This window comes from Suncus etruscus, chromosome 3 (genome assembly GCF_024139225.1).
Source record: "Suncus etruscus isolate mSunEtr1 chromosome 3, mSunEtr1.pri.cur, whole genome shotgun sequence".
NCBI classification, from domain to species: Eukaryota; Metazoa; Chordata; class Mammalia; order Eulipotyphla; family Soricidae; genus Suncus; species Suncus etruscus.
The window spans coordinates 50,901,336-50,919,355 of record NC_064850.1 but is presented as its reverse complement, the minus strand read 5'-3'; the positions used below and the strand labels follow the sequence as shown (position 1 = coordinate 50,919,355).

Sequence of the window (18,020 nt, the reverse complement as noted above, 5' to 3'; positions counted from 1 at the left end):
CCAAGAAAACAAGAAGCTTACAACAATGGGAAGAATTTCATCAAAATTTCATGAATTCTGAAAAGACGATTCTACATTATGAATGCTATATGCACCTTTTCTTTTTTTTTTTTTTATCACAATGCAATTGTAGGTGAAGAATAAAATAAGAAGAAACCCATTTTAATTGGGCTGGGAAAGAAACAGACTAAAAAGTAAAGATCTGTGGGGAGGTCACAGCATAGAAGCTGAGCACAGGCCTTGCTTGAGGTCAAGTTTGAGTCCAGCACAGTGAAAAAATAAAGGGACACATGTGAAAGCAAAGGTGGGGACCACAGCACTGAGGGCACTGGTTTTGCATGCAGCTGATCTGGGTTCAATCCCCGGCATCCCATCAGGCCCCGTGAGCTCACAGGAATGAGCTCTGAATGCAGAGTGTGCTAACAACCCCCCACCCCCCAAAAAAAATAAACAAGAAAGAAAGAAAAGAAAATGGTTGAAATTTCATGCTAACTTAAATACTGGTACAGGGAAGGTCACATACACATTAGTTTCCTCAGAACTTTCATGAGCACTAATGGAGCTCACACAGAAAGTATTTGGAAGAGTCTGGCATCACAGGGCAGCATGGGCTCCTTCAACCTGGAGCCGGAGCCAGAGCCTCAGTGCCACAGCTTCAAATCTTAGTTTCCAGCCATATTCACTTCTGTCAGGGCCCCGCTAGCTAGCCCAGGAGAACTGCTTCACTGTTTCAGGATTGGATGCCAGGCCCCATCAGCATAAGAGGCCTGGTAGGGCAGGAGGGAGCCAGTGGCAGATTAGCCTGTGGACAGAGCAAGTCCAAAGAGCAGCTTTGAGCTAGCTCTTATCAAACTGATAGGGGCAGACCTGGCCTGAGCTTCTGTTCCCTCGATGGCTGCAAACAGTCATGAGAAGGATGAGATATGAAGCCAAAACCATGGCAGCTCACTGTCGGGGGGTGGGGAGGAGTTGCGGGGGTATTAGATGGAGGGGTAACACATACCCAGCAGCAGTCTTGGCAGCAGCACAGATCTCAGAATGCTGGTGGGGGGGTCGTAAGGCCTCCAGACCCCACACATGCAATCCTGTGTCACATTCTTGGCCTTTAAAATTTGACTAAGCAGGAGAGATAGCATGGAGGCAAGGCGTTTGCCTTGCATCCAGAAGGAGAATGGTTCGAATCCCACATCCCATATGGTCCCCAGAGCCTGCCAGAAGTGATTTCTGAGCGGAGCCAGGTGTGACCCAAAAAACAAAAAACAAACAAACAAAAAAACTTTGACCAATGGTCAAGAGAAAAGCCCCAGAGTGAAGGGTGCTCTGAGGCCAGGAGTATGGGACCAATCCCCTGCATAGCTCATGTCCCAAGTAAGGGAACTCACACGCTCCCTGTACAAGGCCAAATCACTGAGACAGAGTTTCCTTTACATATACCAGGTTAATACCAGTTAAGAGCCTCAAACATGCGGGCAACTGTTCTATCCCTGAGCCAATTCCAGCCAGGAAGAACATCTATTTTCCTTTCAGTTCATTTCACAGTACCTCTTTTATTTGGGGAGAGTGTGGGGGCACACCCAGCAGCACTAAGGGGTTGTTCCTGGCTCTGTGCTCAGAAATTGCTCCCGGCAGGCTCATAGGACCCTATGGGATGCCGGAAATCGAACCCAGGTCTGTTCAGGGTCAACAGTATGCAAGACAAATGCCCTACCACTGTGATATCTCTCTGGTCCCCCCTTTGGGGGCAGGGGGAGATTTCCATTTTATTTTTATTATTTCACAGTATCTCTTTAAAACTACATAATAGTGGTGATTAAATCTAATCACCACTATTAAAAACTCTGCATACACAGAAGTAAATAGCACTTCCTGATAGCATACATATAATAAATCCCGCCAAGCAAAAACTTTTTTTGTTTTGTTTTGTTCTGTTTTTGATTTCCAATGTATTTCCAAATGATTTCCAAACTGCACTGTTTTAAAGAGAAAAGAGAAGGCAGGCGTATTTATTTGTTTTGTTTGAGGGCCATACCCAGCTGTGCTTAGGAGTTACTTCTTGCTCTGTGCTCAGAAGTCACTCCTGACAGAGTTCATGGGACCATGTGGAATGCTGGTGATCAAATCCAGGTCAGCTGAGTGCAAAGCAAGAGTCCTACCTGCTCTTGCTCTGGCCCCCAAGGTAGCTTTATTAATAGCTCTTATCTCTGACATTTAGAGTAAGAGATGTTTCTTCATACCACAAAACAGGATTAGGTTAACATATAAAATAGTATATGTTCTGTAATTTAGTGTGTGTGTGTGTGTGTGTGTGTGTGTGTGTGTGTGTGTGTGTGTGTACAATGTACATATATAAAATCATTTTCTCTTGGTTTGGGGCCACACCTGATGGGGCTCAGGGAAAAATAAACTACAGAGAAGGCTGCCTGAACAATTTTCAGATATATAATGTGACTTCAAAGACAAAAACCTCCCAGGCTGGAGCTAGACTGGGATGCTAAGCTGTGCTGGGTTACATGTTATATGTGCAGGATGCCTGGGTTTTATCTGCCCAGCCACCTCCAGTACCGTTGGGTATATGTAGGGTATTTCTTATATTAAAACAACAGGTATAGACTTCAGAAAACAAAAGACCAAAAAAATTTATAATCTAAACCAATCAAAATTTAAGTTCACAGATTTTTATTCTCACAAGGAACTGAGACTATTCTTAATATCCGATAAGTATTATAAATACACGCCTAACTAATCTAAAAAAATCACAGTAAATGAGGGTTTATAAAAGTGGGTGAAACCACTTATCACCATCTAACCTACCTTCTACCTCACTTAAGCTTCCATTTAAATGGTGGATTTCGTAAAGTAATAAGCCCATCATAAAACATTGTACTTTGCACAGGGACCTTATCTAACCCCAGGAATTATGTGTCTCTGCTTAGGTCTCAATCAAGGAAATCTCTCAAGGTATAGGAGCCTCTATCACACCAACCAATCATCCTCAGCCTCCTATCAACTGGGCTGAGGGTTTATTTAGCGAGTTTTTGGCAATAAGCACATTAGATGCTTGGGCAGAAGACGAGGCAATGTTAGGCTTCCTGTGCTTTATCACCGCCAAGCTCTATTCATTAAGACTATTAAGAACTTGAAGATAATTTTTCTTCCAAACGTTCCTGAATAACAGTGAGGTAAGGGGCTAAATGTTTCATCCCCCTTTGTTAAAATTCTCAAGCAATGACATTGGGTGGTGGGGTTTCTATTCTTTTTTTTTTGTTGTTTGTTTTTTTGGTTTTTGGGCCACACCCGTTTGACGCTCAGGGGTTACTCCTGGCTAGGCGCTCAGAAATCGCCCCTGGCTTGGGGGGACCATATGGGACGCCGGGGGATCGAACCGTGGTCCGTCCTACGCTAGCGCTTGCAAGGCAGACACCTTACCTCTAGCGCCACCTTCCCGGCCCCGGGGTTTCTATTCTTAATTAAGTCTGAGACTTCTATTTTCAAGTAAGTTAGGTTGGAGAACATTTTCTTTCTTTAATTAACATTAGCAACCTTCTCCACCAAGAGTCATGTTAATAATGACATATGGCTATGTGCTCAAGGTAACACTCAAATAAATGAGAATTTTCTCACTCATCTGAGTACATTTCTGTATTTTCCAGAGGTCATTACATTCCTATTTCTTTTATGGTTGGTGCTACCTACTGCATAATATTATTAAAAGGACTGCGATAACTGGAAACGATTAAAAAAAATCTTACTAAACTTCCTTCTGAGTGACCCAATGTTTTTAATTTATTTTCATGTCAAAATAGTATTTGTCTTTATTAAAACCAGATTTCTCTTACATGGTACAAATATTATCTCAAGGAAATGCTATTCATTAATCAAGACTATTCCCTGCGAAACAAGATGATTCACTGCAAGTCTTCTACCAAGAGAAGTAGACTCTGGGGCGCCTTCTGGAGTCACTGAATGTAACAGCAACTCCATGTGGACGGAGCTAAATTCCAGTGGAGATGCTGTTACTCTCAGCGGCTTCAACTTGGCTTCAGTTCCTGCAGTACCAAGGCCCAAGCAGAGGAGCACCGCCAGTCTGAGTCTCCTTACAGGAAGAAAACTAACAGCCTTTAGTCTGTGTCACAGAACTGATGAGATATGAGGAAGGAGCATCCTCCCCCCAAGTCTGCTGGGGGGTAGGGGGCCAAGGACCTGGGACGAGGCGGTGCACAGGAGCATGACCTATGAACTGACAGACAGACAGCTCGGCCTGCCTGTCACTTCTATAGGCCAAATTCTGTGACCCAACAGCACCCTCCATATTGGCTTATACCCATGTACAAAAGGCAATGTAACAGCCTCAGAAAGATACTAGCAGCAAATAAACACAGTTGATCCTCAGGAAAAGGTGTTCTTGTTTCTCTGATGTGAAACCATTCATCCCACCTGACTCACCCACTTGTCCACCCACCCACCATTCTATTGGCACTGTCCGGGGCTCCAATGAAATATTTTGTTCTATTTGCAAATATATGTATAAGGCCTACTTCAATGACTTACAGAAAATTACTTAAACATCCTATTAGCTAAGCAGTGAAAAGGAAAAACAGTGGTAGTAGCTTCCAAACAAGAAATTCTCTCTAGTGTGAATTTTATACAGTACTTGTATAGACTGATCTTAGTAGAGATCAATACTATACTGTAATACTTAGTAGATTCTACAGTACTTAATAGATATATCAAAGCAGGAGCAGTTAACCTTATCAAACTCTGCTTGATAAAAACAGACAATATTGGGGCCAGAGAGATAGCACAGCAGTACAGCATTTGCCTCGCATGTAACTGAACATGAACATGTGACCCAGGAGGGACCCTGTCTGATTCCTGGCATCCCCATATGATCCCTCAGCCTGCCAGGGGCTATTTCTGCATGCAGAACCAGGAGTGACCTCTGAGCACTGCTGGGTGTGGCCCCCAAACTAATCAATCACTAAATAAAGTGTTTAAAAAAAAGAATAGATAATATTTCATCTTAAGACTCAAATATTACTGCCTCATTTGTGATACGACTGAAATGCCTGACCCTGATCTCCCAGTCTCTAGCCCCCAGTCTTAATCCTTACACTCTGGTATTCAAGAATCCTCCCCACCTGCCTCTTCCAACCTTTCTTACTCTTCCTGTCTACACACACTTGAGTCCAAAACGTCCCGTTCACTCCTTCCCATTCAGTGCCTAATGTCATCTCCTGCTCAAATGTCACATTCTTTATGCAAATGGGATGATCAGTGGTTTAACATTAGCTTGGACACAGCTAATGTTGACAAGGAAAGGCTTCATTTGTCTGTGGTGGTAGGGCCACAACCAGGGATGTACAGGGGTGAAGCCAAATGTGGTGCTTGGTGGGTAGGACATGGTACAAGGTCAGGGTCCTGGCCTCCCATGGGCAATGCATTGTTCTGGTCCAAGAAAGTAGAATCTTTCAGCAAAAAATGATGACCAGCTACTAAGGCAGAGCAACCTCCAGGAGCGTTACAATCCTGTGGGTTTATGCGTGCATGAATGCATGCATGCATGTGTGTGTGTGTGTGTGTGTGTGTGTTCACTTTTCACAACCACGTGTGTATATGCGACCCCTAATCATCTTAACAACAAGAGAGACTGGGGATAGGGGGTGTCAAGGAGGGAGGCAGGTGTGGCTGATTTGAGACCCTGGAAACCTCTAATCCTGGGGCGTGGCCCCATCTAGAGCCCGCATCTGTACCTTCTCCAAAAAAGAAAAAGAAAATAAAGGCAAGGAAAAAGGGGACTTTAAGAAAAGAAGGAGGAAAAGAACAAAAGTCACACACCCCTAAAGGCTGATGGCGCTGGGTTTGCTGACACCTTATTCATTCTATGACAATGCTAGAACAGATCGGTCTTAGCTTCTAAACACCTACAGTGAGAAACTGTGTGCTGCAGAACCTCAATCATGTGAGCGTGTGAGAGGTACACAAAAGAGTTCTTTAGGGTATGAGGGAGGGAAGTAGATAATATGAAATGGTTTGGTCTGGAAGGATGCATTCATAAAACATGATCAACAGTTCTTACCATAGGGGGGGAAATCATCATATGAAAGGATCTTTGTGAAATTTGATTTATAACTTCCTAAAGATTTCACTTCAAAAATATTTTCTAGGGGTCTGGAGAGATAGCACAGCGGCGTTTGCCTTGCAAGAAGCGGATCCAGGACCAAAGGTGGTTGGTTTGAATCCTGGTGTCCCATTTGGTCCCTTGTGCCTGCCAGGAGCTATTTCTGAGCAGACAGCCAGGAGTAACCCCTGAGCAACGCTGGGTGTGGCCCAAAAAACAAAAACCAAAAATATATATATATATATATATATATTTTTTTTCCCCTAGGGGCTGGAGAGATAGCACAGTGGTAGGGTGTTTGTCTTGCTCGCAGCCGACACAGAAGGGATGGTGGTTTGATTCCTGGCATCTCAATATGGTCCCTAGAGTCTGCCAGGAGTGACTTCTGAGTGCAGAGTCAGGAGTGACCACTGAGCGCCACTGGGTGTGACCCAAAAACAAACAAACAAAAAATTTCTGGAGCTGGAAAGATAGTATAGTGGGTACTTGCCGTCTATGCAGCAGACCCGGGGTTTGAACCCCAGCATCCCATATAGTCCCCTATGCTTCACCAGGAGTGACTGCAGAGCCATTGAGTACTGCCGGGTGTGGTACCAAAAACAAAACAATTATTTTTTTCCCCTTAATCTATCCTAGAATATTCCAGTCCACTGTTTTTCCAACCTCTGGGTATGTAAGATACCCAACTAGCCAGAAAAGCTGAAATCATGTAGCTGTACCTGTTGATCAAGACTTCGTCCTTTGTTTTATGATGAAATACGGGAATGGGAACACCCCAAACTCTCTGCCTTGAGATGCACCAGTAGGGCCGTCGATCCAGTGTCTCCACCATGGCATTCAGAGCTGAACCCGGAATGAATTTCACTTTCTTCAACATGTCCTGCAACAGATCACCGAGCAAGTCAATTCGAGACAGTGGGACCAATCTTTGAGATTGGCACTATTTATCCTAAGACACTCAACTTTTAGGATCTTTACAGCTACTCAAGAGGTACCCTGAGTACCTAAGAAACTGAAGAAGAAGCCTCTGGATTTCAGAGGAATCTAGTGAAATTCAAAAATAATCACAAGAGCAGATTTCAGGGACAGGGCAGAGGGCACCTGCCTCATAAGCAGCTATCTCCGGATTCAATTCCTAATACCACTAAGAGTGATCCTGGAGCACAAAGTTAGAGGTAAGTCCTGGTGTGGCCCAAAAACTCAAACACTCAAAAATAAAATCAATCAATCAATCAATCAATAAAATCTTGTCTTTAGCACCAAACTTCAGTTTTCTGTAACCAAGAATCTGGTGAGGGGCCAGAGCGATAGCATAGCAGGTAGGGCGTTGGCCTTACACATGGCTCACCCAAGTTATTTCTGGCATTCCATATGGTTCCCTGAGCCTGCCAGGAGCGACTTCTGAGTACAGAGCCAGGAGTAACCCTGAGCACCCCTGGGTGTGGACCCCCCTCAAAAAAAAATCTGTTGAGATGGAAGCCACAAATCTTAGCATTTATAAGTGACAAAAAGTTTTCAGAGGAATGTAAAAATAAAAAAGCAAAGCATATAATAGTCTTTCTCATGGGTGGGTACTCGACACAAACAAAACCTAAAATAATCCTCAGAGCTTTGGTGCTCATTACAGCACTGCATCAAACTCCAAGATTCCAGCTGCCATGCCAAATATCTTTTTTTTTTTTTTTGCGGGGATGGGTGGGGTCCGCAAATCAGCAATGCTAAGGATTAAGTCCTGGCTCAGCACTTAGGCATCACTCTCTGATGGTACATTGGGGGGGAGCATATGGGATGCTGTGGATTGAGCCTGTCTGGGTTGGCCATGTGCAAGGCATTTAAATGCTTTACTTGCTATACCTCACTCCAGCCCATGTCAAATATCTTTATAGTCAAACTAGCTAATTTTATATTCAATCTGGTTAACAAATTTTGATGTTCTTTTACTCAATAAAATCAGAATGTCTATGAGCTACACAAACAAAAAGAGCTGAAGTGTATGTTAGTCTTCAGAACACCAGCCATGATACGTTTGTTAACTCAAAGCAACAATTTTCCCAATGACCTGCAATTTCAATCTGAAGGGAAAGGTCCTCAGAGTTTTATTGATGCTTATCAATTCTGTTTTAGACACCGTTCAGAGTGTTTCTGAAGGTTTGTTCATTTGGAGGTGTAGGGGTTTGAGCAGTATTCAAGGGCTACTTTGGCTGTGCTTGGCAAACATGCCTGGGGTGACTGAGGTGTCAGGGATAAAAGCAGCTGGCTGCGTGTAAGGTAAGCACCTTACCTAAGCCCTTGTATTAGCTCTATAGCTCCTACTCAAAGACCTTATATTCATGGGCCTGAAGTTTAGGCTGACAAGATTATCCTTTTTAAACAGATGTAGAAACTAAGGTTCTAAAAGGTTCAATCATTTGTTAATAAGCTCAGTTCTGTACCGATGATGCCAAAACTGGACAATAAAGGAACAAAAACCCAAAGTCCTCAAAGTCCACAGTACTGTAAAATGAACTGGATAGAACAGAATTCCCATCTACTCTCTAAACCACACCTCTCTCAAAAATTGCACAAATCTTGCCAGCCAAAAGCAGAATGGATGGACTCAGCAGAACAGTGCTCATACCTTGGCTGTATTCTTAACATCTGCGATGTTTACAAACCACTGCTTGCTGGCGCGGATGATCACTGGTTTCTTAGTCCTCCAGTCATAGGGATAGCTGTGAACCAATTTCTCCTCTTTCACCAAGTTCTTTGCAGCCTGAAGCATCTTTATAACTTCAAACACACACACAAGTGTCAATAATATTGAGCTCATGAGAAAGTACAAGAAAAATCCTAGTAGCTCTCTAAATTCACAGGAAGCACTAAGTCTTGAACAAGAAGGTGCTAGTCACAGTATCCATTACCCATGCCAGGGAAACGGCTCAAAGGCAAGCACATGCTTAGTGAGTAGAGAACCTGGGTTCAATACTGGCCGTTTGTCCTGGGGCACTATGCTGGGAGCAGTCCTGAGGCCCTCCAGGTATGGTCCCAAAACATAAGCAAAATGCTTCCATTGCCAGGAACCAAAGGTATAGCCTGCGAATCACCTGCTGCCCAAATAAACAAGAAAAAGAGTAGCAGGATGGTAAAAGAGCAATGATAGTCTCATCATCCGGAGTCCAGCCTGGAAATTCAGGCCCTTAATTTCTTATACTCTGAATCCTCACACAGTTCCCAGGTAATTCACAGAACTTAGATGTTAAGTTCTGCACCCCCAAAAGAGAATCTCCATTCCTAACCCCTTGTCCCTGTGAAAAGGAGCTTACATAAAAATGGTGTTTGCCAATGCAATGAAGATGAGGTGAGAGAGGACCCTAAATCCAACCCAGGGGGTCTGTATACAAGGAAACAAAAACAAAAGAGAAAAGGAAGCGGAAATGACAGGGATACAGTGGAAAGCAGCAGGAGGAGGGGTAGGGTGTTAGCTGGGGCCCCCAGAGCTTCCTAGGGTAGCCCTGAACTGTGGTGGGTCCACATTTCCCATCAATGGAACTTCACAACGGGACCAGGACAGTACCAAGCATTGGTCTCGAAGGACCAAGAACAAAGGCAGGATTTCAATTCCCGTACCCCTGTACTTCTACTCTATAAGCCCAGAAGGTCAGTGCACACAGGAAGGTAATAGGACTCAAGAGCTGTACGTGAGCAATGAGTATGCTTACAGGAGTCAGTTCCCAGGCCCCCGCTTGGCTGCAGATAAGTTACTCAGAGGTGGGTCATCCTGCCCACTAACAGGTCTGATCTGCTCATCAAACAAATGGAGAGAAAGATAGGCAAAGCCTCAACACTCTAAGCCAAATGGCCAGATAAAACCCAGCCTAAGCTGGCAAAGAAAAGCTGCAAGGCATGTGGGCTGCCATGTGGAAAACACGCAAACATTTAAGCTGCCAGCAAGAAAGACCAACACTCACCCACATCTGTCCCCTCTTTAAGGACAGGCTTATTCTTAAGTTCAGGGCCTGCAGCATCCATGAAAACTCCATCTTCATCCACCAAACAATCCTGAAAAAAAAAAAAAAAAAAAAAAAAAACCAACATTTCAGGCCATTCAAGTAAAACAGGATGACATTTTACAGGACAACAATTAAGAAGGAAACCTCCTGGTTGTGTCTGGTGTTTCACTCCATTGAAAACCTAGGTACTTAGACCCAGTTGCTAAGGAATAGTGAACCTACACACCTCAAACATCAAAGGCCGGGGCCGAAGAGATAGCACAGCGGCGTTTGCCTTGCAAGCAGCCGATCCAGGACCAAAGGTGGTTGGTTCGAATCCCGGTGTCCCATATGGTCCCCCGTGCCTGCCAGGAGCTATTTCTGAGCAGAACAGCCAGTGCATCCCTAAGGCACAGTGAAAAAAGTCTACACTAGGAACACCTTTTGCCTGGTGCCCACTGATGCTTGCATGAGGCTTGGGTTCCATCTCTGGCCTGACAATAGAATAATTTCAGAGGTGGACAGATGATTCTGCGTCATGTCCGTTGTTCTGACTTTAGTTTAGGCAACACGATGACTATAGTGTGACCTTCCATGGTTCCGATGTGGTCACTGCGCCATCACCATCATTGTAGCAGCCAGACCCTCCACCAGAGTACTCGGGTCACTTCTGGCTTACCTTTTTGTCCCCCAGATCCCACAGACTTGCCTTTTCATCTAAATAAAGAAACTTGAATGGTTTTACCCATTTTTAATCAAAATTTAGAGAAGTTTAAAGTTGATTTTCTTTCACCAAGAAAGAAAATTGAATTGCTCCATTCTGAAGTCATCATGTGCCTAAATAACTCAACACTTGGAAAAAACCCTGACATAATATACATTCTTTTATTTGTTAGGAGGGAGGTACTTACCCTGCCTCACATAAGAGGTCCTCAGGGTCTGCTTCTGGCTCTGTGCTCATAGGAACCTAATTGGCGGTGATGATGCATTTGAGGGTTGCCCAAATACAACTATCTCTTTGGCTGCTCTATATTCTTAACCTCTAACTGTATGCTGATTTTGAGCTAATTCTTCCAATAACTCTTTCTTAATTCATATTAATTAATGATGCCTTCAAGTACTGCATAAATCTAAGTATTTCACAATGCAACTATGACAAAAATTAAGTTTCTGTATGAAAAATTATATAATTGGGGCCAGAGAGATAGTACAGTGGTTAAGGTGCTTGCCTTGTACACAGTGGACCTGGGTTCATCCCCAACATCCCACATGGTCTACCAAGCACTGCTGAACTGATTTCAGAGCACAGAGCCAGAAGGAACCTTTGAGCATCGCTGGGTATGGCCCCAGAATAAAACAAGTGAGCATTTATCCATTTCATCCTGCCAAAGCAGGAATGAGAAGGAAAAAAAGAAGAGCAGTACCACAGCCAAGTTGTGCTGAGAAGCTACACTGTAGTCATCCATGCCATGGGCAGGAGCTGTGTGCACCAGCCCTGTTCCTTTAGTCATGGTCACATGATTGGCAGCTAGAAGAGGAGACGCTCTGTCGGGGATCACAGGATGAGCGCAAGTGCTTTCTTCTAAGTCTGCACCTGGGGGAGAGGAAATCACACCAAAAGATCACTTTTGAATGGCAACTGGACTTTCAGAATAGCAAAAGGCAGCAGGAGAAAAGTAGAGGCTCTCAAACAAGGCTGAGATTTGAGTTCCAGCTGCCCTATTTGAGTCTCACAGACTGAGACTACACAAAACTTGTAAGGCAAGAGTGATAATACGATGGGCAGGGTGCTGACCTTGCATAAAGCCAACCTGGATTTGATCCCCAGCATCCAAGATGGTCCCCCAAGTACCAGCTGGAGAGATACCTGAGCATAGAGCCTTGAGGAGCAGGGAGCACTACTGGATATAGCCCAAAAGTCAAAAAAATAAAAATAAAAACAAACCAAACAACAAAATGTAAGGATAAACTGGATTCACGTATTTTAAGCATTTTGAGCATTTAGCACAGTATTTACTACATTAAGCTCCCCACCCTTTTGGGGGGGGGGGGGCACATCTGGCAGCGCTCAGGGGTTACTCCTGGCTCTATGCTCAGAAATTGCTCCTGGCATGCTTGGGGGACCATATGGGATGCTATGATTCGAACCACCGTCCTTCTTCATGCAAGGCAAACGCCCTGCCTCCATGCTATCTCTCCGGCCCTCAAACTCTCCTTTCTGAAAAAACCTCATAAGCTCTTCTTGTTGCTTAGCATTGCATTTTATCACTAGAAAATATTTTTATTAACAGGAAAATCTTTAAGATTGTTTCAATTTTTAACTTTAGATTCTTAATTTTTTTTGTTTGCTTGTTTTTGGTCACACGCAGTGATTCTCAGGGGCCACTCATGGCTATGTGCTCAGAAATCACTCCTGGCTTGGGGGAACACATGGGACGCCAGGGGATTGAAACCTCGATCCATCCTAGGCTAGCGCACGCAAGGCAGATGCCTTACTGCTTGTGCCACTGCTCTAGGATCTTAATTTTTATTAATTTTAACATTAGGATGTGTTGTTTTCCAATTAATTCACCATAAGTCATAAAACTGTAAATCAGCCTCTTCAGTTCTTTCCTCTATAGTCTATTAACCCACTCCCTGCGATTCCTTCCTCGAGGTCTAATTTTTTTTTTTGACTTTTGGTATTTGAGTCACACCCAGCAGCACTCAGGGGTTACTACTGGCTCTTCATTCAAAAATCTCTCCTCTCGGGGCCCGGAGAGATAGCACAGCAGCATTTGCCTTGCAAGCAGCCGCGATCCAGGACCAAAGGTGGTTGGTTCGAATCCCGGTGTCCCATATGGTCCCCCGTGCCTGCCAGGAGCTATTTCTGAGCAGACAGCCAGAAGTAACCCCTGAGCACTGCCGGGTGTGACCCAAAAACAAAACAAAAAAAAATCTCTCCTCTTTCAGGGGACCAAATGGGATGTCAGGATTCAAAGCACCATCCTTCTGCATGCAAGGCAAATGCCCTACCTCCATGTTATCTCTCTGGCCCTCGAGGTCTAATTTTTAAATCTTTTGTGCTATGGCTCCTTATGCATGCTCTACAACTGAGCCACATGCCAGCCTGCAGGATAAGAAAGGAGCACTACTCCAACAAGATTCTCAGGTAATACTACTTCTGACAGGATTCCTAGAATGGAGGTATTGCCTGACAGGATTCCTAGGAAGGGAGCACTTCCTTTGAGCAGCTCCTAGATCCTGAACTCCTCATCTTTGCAGTTGTGCCTGTCAGAACAGCTGTAGCTCCTGACCTGGAAATGTTGAGATAACCTCCATAGTGGTCTCCAAAGCAGAAGCAACAACAGCTACTTTCTCTTCAGCTAGTATGTAGAAGTCACCAGATTTGGAACATTTCACCAGAGCATAACTAAAATAAAACATGAAGAGATCATTAAGAATGCAGAAAAGGATGTCTTAAATGTCTTCTCTCATTTTCAGAAAAGCTAACTTTAAAAAAGATAGTGCCGGAGATTAGCATGGAGGTAGGGTGTTTGTCTTGCATGCAGAAGGATGGTGGTTTGAATCCTGTCATCCCATATGGTCCCCAGAGCCTGCCAGGAACAATTTCTGAGCGCAGAGCCAGAAGTAATCCCTGAGCGCTGCCAGGTGTGACCCCAAAACCAAAATTAATAAAGAAAACTAAAAGATACTATTCTCGCCTCCTTCACAATTTTTCAGAAAACCTGAAAACAAGGTATTAAATGAAATCATCTGAAGCTTATGTCTACATAACACCATCTCTTCATTTCTAGAGATCAAGATGAAATATATTTACAATAATGCTAAAGGAAGAGTTAGTCCTAGTTTCATTAATAATGAGCAGAGATAGTACAGAAGGTAAGAGGCTTGCTTGCATGTGGCCAACCCTAGTTTAATTCCCAGGACCACATATGGTCCCACACACACACTACGAGGGTTTACTCCTGAGAAGAGATAGGAGTAGACCCCAAACACTGATAGTTATAACCCCACAAACCGCGCTTGCCCCAAAATGTGTTCATATACCTACTTTGAGTCTGGCTTATAACAAACAGCCTCATTGGCTGGAATTGTCCAAGGCTGGGTGGTCCAGACTAAAACACTAATTGGAGAAGCACCATCTGTGAAAATCCAATTTCCAACATGTTTATTAGTAACTGTTACACCTTTAGCCACTTTCATAAACTCAAGTAACAAAGAAATCCTACCTATGAGAGATGCCAGCTTAGGGGGAGGTTTTAATAGAGGAAATTTGACATATACTGATCGACTGACATGCTTAGAATTATATTCTAGTTCCGCTTCAGCCAAGGCAGTCCTGTGGTTTAAAGAACATTACATGTAACTATAAGAAGGGTTCTGAAAACATTTCCCTTTAATGACTAAGAAGTAAACATACCTTGATGAAGGGGACCAAAACACAGGCTTGTAAGATCGATAAACCAAGCCCTATAAAATAAAAGCATAACATATAAAAGCTGAATATTTTTACCACATTAATGTACTCAAAGGGGAGGGATTCATCACCTTCTCATAGAGTTGGTAGAAAATCTTTAACTGTTTAGCCTCGTATTTCCCATCAAATGTATAATAGCAATTATTCCAGTCTGCCATTATTCCCCAACGAATAAATGCTGCTTTCTGTTTCTCAATTGCTGCTTTAGCAAATGATCTAGCTAAAGAGAGAGAAAGAGAGAAAAAAAGGCTTTTGAAAACCAACAAGTTTTTTTTTTTTTTTGGTTTTGGGGTCACACCTGGCAGTGCTCAGGGGTTATTCCTTGCTCTGCGCTCAGAAGTCACTCTTGGCAGGCTTGGACGACTATATGGGAATGCTAGGAATTGAACCCATGTCCATCCCAGATCAGCCACATGTAAGGCAAACACCCTACCACCATGCTATTGCTCTGGCCCCACAAATTTTATTTATCTTAAATGTAGCTGAGGGCTGGAGATATTCAATGAGCTGACAGTGAGCTGTGCATGCCAGAGGCTGGGCATGATTCATCATACTACATGATCTCCCATGCTCTGCCAGGAATGACCTCCAAGCACTACAAGGAGTGATCCTGAGCTCAGAGTCAGGAAAAGCCTCCAAGCACTGCTGGGTATGGTCCCAAAGCAAACTGAAAAAACCCCAGGGTTTAGCATACAACTAAACACAAGTATTGTAACAGACTAGAAAATGTGCATGTGCAATACTGGATATGAAAAGTACTTTAAAATGCAAAGTTGTTCATACAATACAACTAAAAACTAACTAGAATTTTGAAACTTAAAATTCTGCTAATCTTTGGTATCTTACATCAAATAATCTTACAATTAGAATTAAAAAACCTTCTCTAGGGACCAGAGCAATAGTACAGCGGGAAGGGCATTTGCTTTGCATGTGGCTCAATGCCTGGCATTCCATATGGTCCATCCAAGCCTGCCAGGAGGAATATCTTCCTTTCTTTTTTTATTTTGGTTTTTGGGTCACACCCAGCAGCACTTAGGGGTTACTCCTGGCTCTACTCTCAGAAATTCCAAGAGAAATTTCTGAGCACCAGCTGGGTGTAGGTCAAATAAAAATTAAAATAAAAAAAAATAAATAAAAAAAAAAAGCAAACGGGGGCCAGGCCAGAGAGATAGCACAGCGGTAGGATGTTGGCCTTGCATGCAGCTGATTCAGGAAGGACGGTGGTTTGAATCTCGGTATTCTATATGATCCTCTGTGCCCGCCAGGGGCGATTTCTGAGTACAGAGCCAGGAGTAACCCATGAGTGTTATTGGGTGTGGGCCAAAAACCAAAAACCAAACAAACAAACAAAAAAGCAAACAGGGGCCAGAGCTGTGGCGCAGGCCCTAAGGAATCTGCCTTGCGCATGCTAGCCTAGGACAACCTTGGTTCTATCCCTGGCATCCCATATGGTCGGGATAGCCAGGAGTAACCCGAGTGTCACTGGGTGTGGCCAAAAAAAAAAAAAAAGCAAATAACAACAATAATAACAAAATAAATAAACCTTGAGAGCCAGTGACATGGAGATGTGGCTTAGTCTAGATAAAGTCCACAGTTCAATCCCTGACACAGCAGAAAAAGAACAAAAAGAGTTTTAAAAAAATAGAATATTCATGGAACTGGACAGATAGCATAGCAATAGGGCGTTTGCCTTGCATGCAGCTGAGCCAGGACTGACAGTAGTTCAAATCCTGGCATATGGTCCCTTGAGCCTGCCAGGGACCATTTCTGAGTGCAGAGCCAGGAGTAACCCCTGAGTGCTGCTGAGTGTGACCCACAAACAAACAAACAAAAAAAAATTTAGAATATTGGGCCAGAGTGATAGCACAGCAGTAGGGGGGGGGGGTTGCCTTGCACAACCTGGGACGAATCCAAGTTCAATTCTCGGCATTCCATATGGTTCCTTAAGCCTGTCAAGAGCGATTTCTGAGCACAGAGCCAGGAGTAACCCGAGTGCTGCCAAGTATGGTCAAAGAACCAAAATGTAATAATAAATAAAATAAAATAAAATAAAATATTAAGTTCAGAAAGTAACAAACAAGGCAGGAAGTGGCCTAAAAGGACTGAAGGCACATTACTTGCACTTGGGAACTTACATGAAGTATCTGTGAGGCTGAGTCCTAGGATACAGCCCCCTGACCACTACTAAGCATAACTCGAGAACCCCAGTATGACCCAAAACACAAAAAGGGGGAGAAAGGAAAAGGTCAGAAATAATGACCACCTCATTACACAAATACACATACACAAAATACAGTAAATGCAATCTAAGTCAATGATAATCTGTTGCCAAGTACAAAAATCCTTACATCTTAACCAAAAAGATAATGAAGCCTGCAAAAACAGATGATTCCTCCCTGATCCAATCTCCTGAAAGAGATAAATCAAATAAAATAAAGAAATAAAGGGCCAGAGTGATAGCATGGTGATAGGGCGTTTGCCTTGCACACAACCAACCCGGGTCACCTAGGCATCCCATATGGTCCCCACGCCTGCCAGGAGTGATTTCTAAGTGTAGAGACAAAATAACTCCTGAGCACAGCTGGGAGTGGCACCAAAAAAAAAAAAAATTACACACACACACAAAAAAAGAGAAGGAAATAAGTAACAAATAAAGATAATTTAGAATGGGGGGTTGCAGAGCGACAGCACAGCAGTAAATGCCTTGCATGCAGACCACCCGGGAGGAACCTGGTTTGATTCCTGGCATCCCATGTGGTACCCTCAGCCTGCCAGGGGGGGATTTCTGAGCACAGAGCCAGGAGTAACCTCTGAGCTCCACCGGGTGTGGCCAAAAAAAAAAAAAGGACAAACTGGCCAAAGAAAAAGAATTCAACAAGAGAAGCTCTCAAGCCTGGGACAGCTGTGCCTGCACTGCAAGTGGGAGGTGAGAAGGTAACCAGAACGACAACAGAAACCATGGCCAAGTACCACTAAATAGTGGGGACCATTCTCAGCATTGCTCAGAAATCAAGAAAGAATGAACACCGCTCACAGAACTCAGGGGACCCCTAGCATGAAAACAAAATGTTCCGAGGACTTCTAGCACCAGCTCCTAAAACTCAGAGGCCTACAGCACCAAATCACATGGCTCAGGGCATCTCTAGCTACACATCACTTAACTAGAGCCCAAAGCATCAATCTCACATAATTCAGGAGGTCCATAGCATACCTCAGAGGGTCTTCAGAACCACAAATCCCTAGCAATGCCTCACACGTATCAGGGGCCACTAGCAACCAACAGTACCTTAGCATCTTGGGCTCCCAGAATAACCTCAAACAAATCAAGGATCTCTAGCACCACCAAACATAGATCAGGGGACACCAAATACTATCGTATGCTGGTCAAGGGGTCCCAAGCACCACCCCACACAGTTCAAGAGGCCCAAGCACAACCTTACACTGCTCAGAACCC

General features: G+C 43.8%; 1 protein-coding gene across 1 annotated transcript in view; it reads right to left on the bottom strand.

Annotated features, from left to right (window-relative positions):
• The window catches only part of IARS2 (isoleucyl-tRNA synthetase 2, mitochondrial), a 43,224-nt gene that overhangs the window by 11,268 nt on the left and 13,936 nt on the right, over window positions 1–18,020 (bottom strand). Inside the window, 9 exon segments of the mRNA XM_049769505.1 lie at window positions 6,838–6,998; window positions 8,736–8,887; window positions 10,066–10,156; window positions 11,511–11,680; window positions 13,383–13,498; window positions 14,141–14,231; window positions 14,319–14,428; window positions 14,510–14,559; window positions 14,638–14,786. Of these exon segments, the coding sequence (XP_049625462.1) occupies window positions 6,838–6,998; window positions 8,736–8,887; window positions 10,066–10,156; window positions 11,511–11,680; window positions 13,383–13,498; window positions 14,141–14,231; window positions 14,319–14,428; window positions 14,510–14,559; window positions 14,638–14,786 (1,090 nt within the window).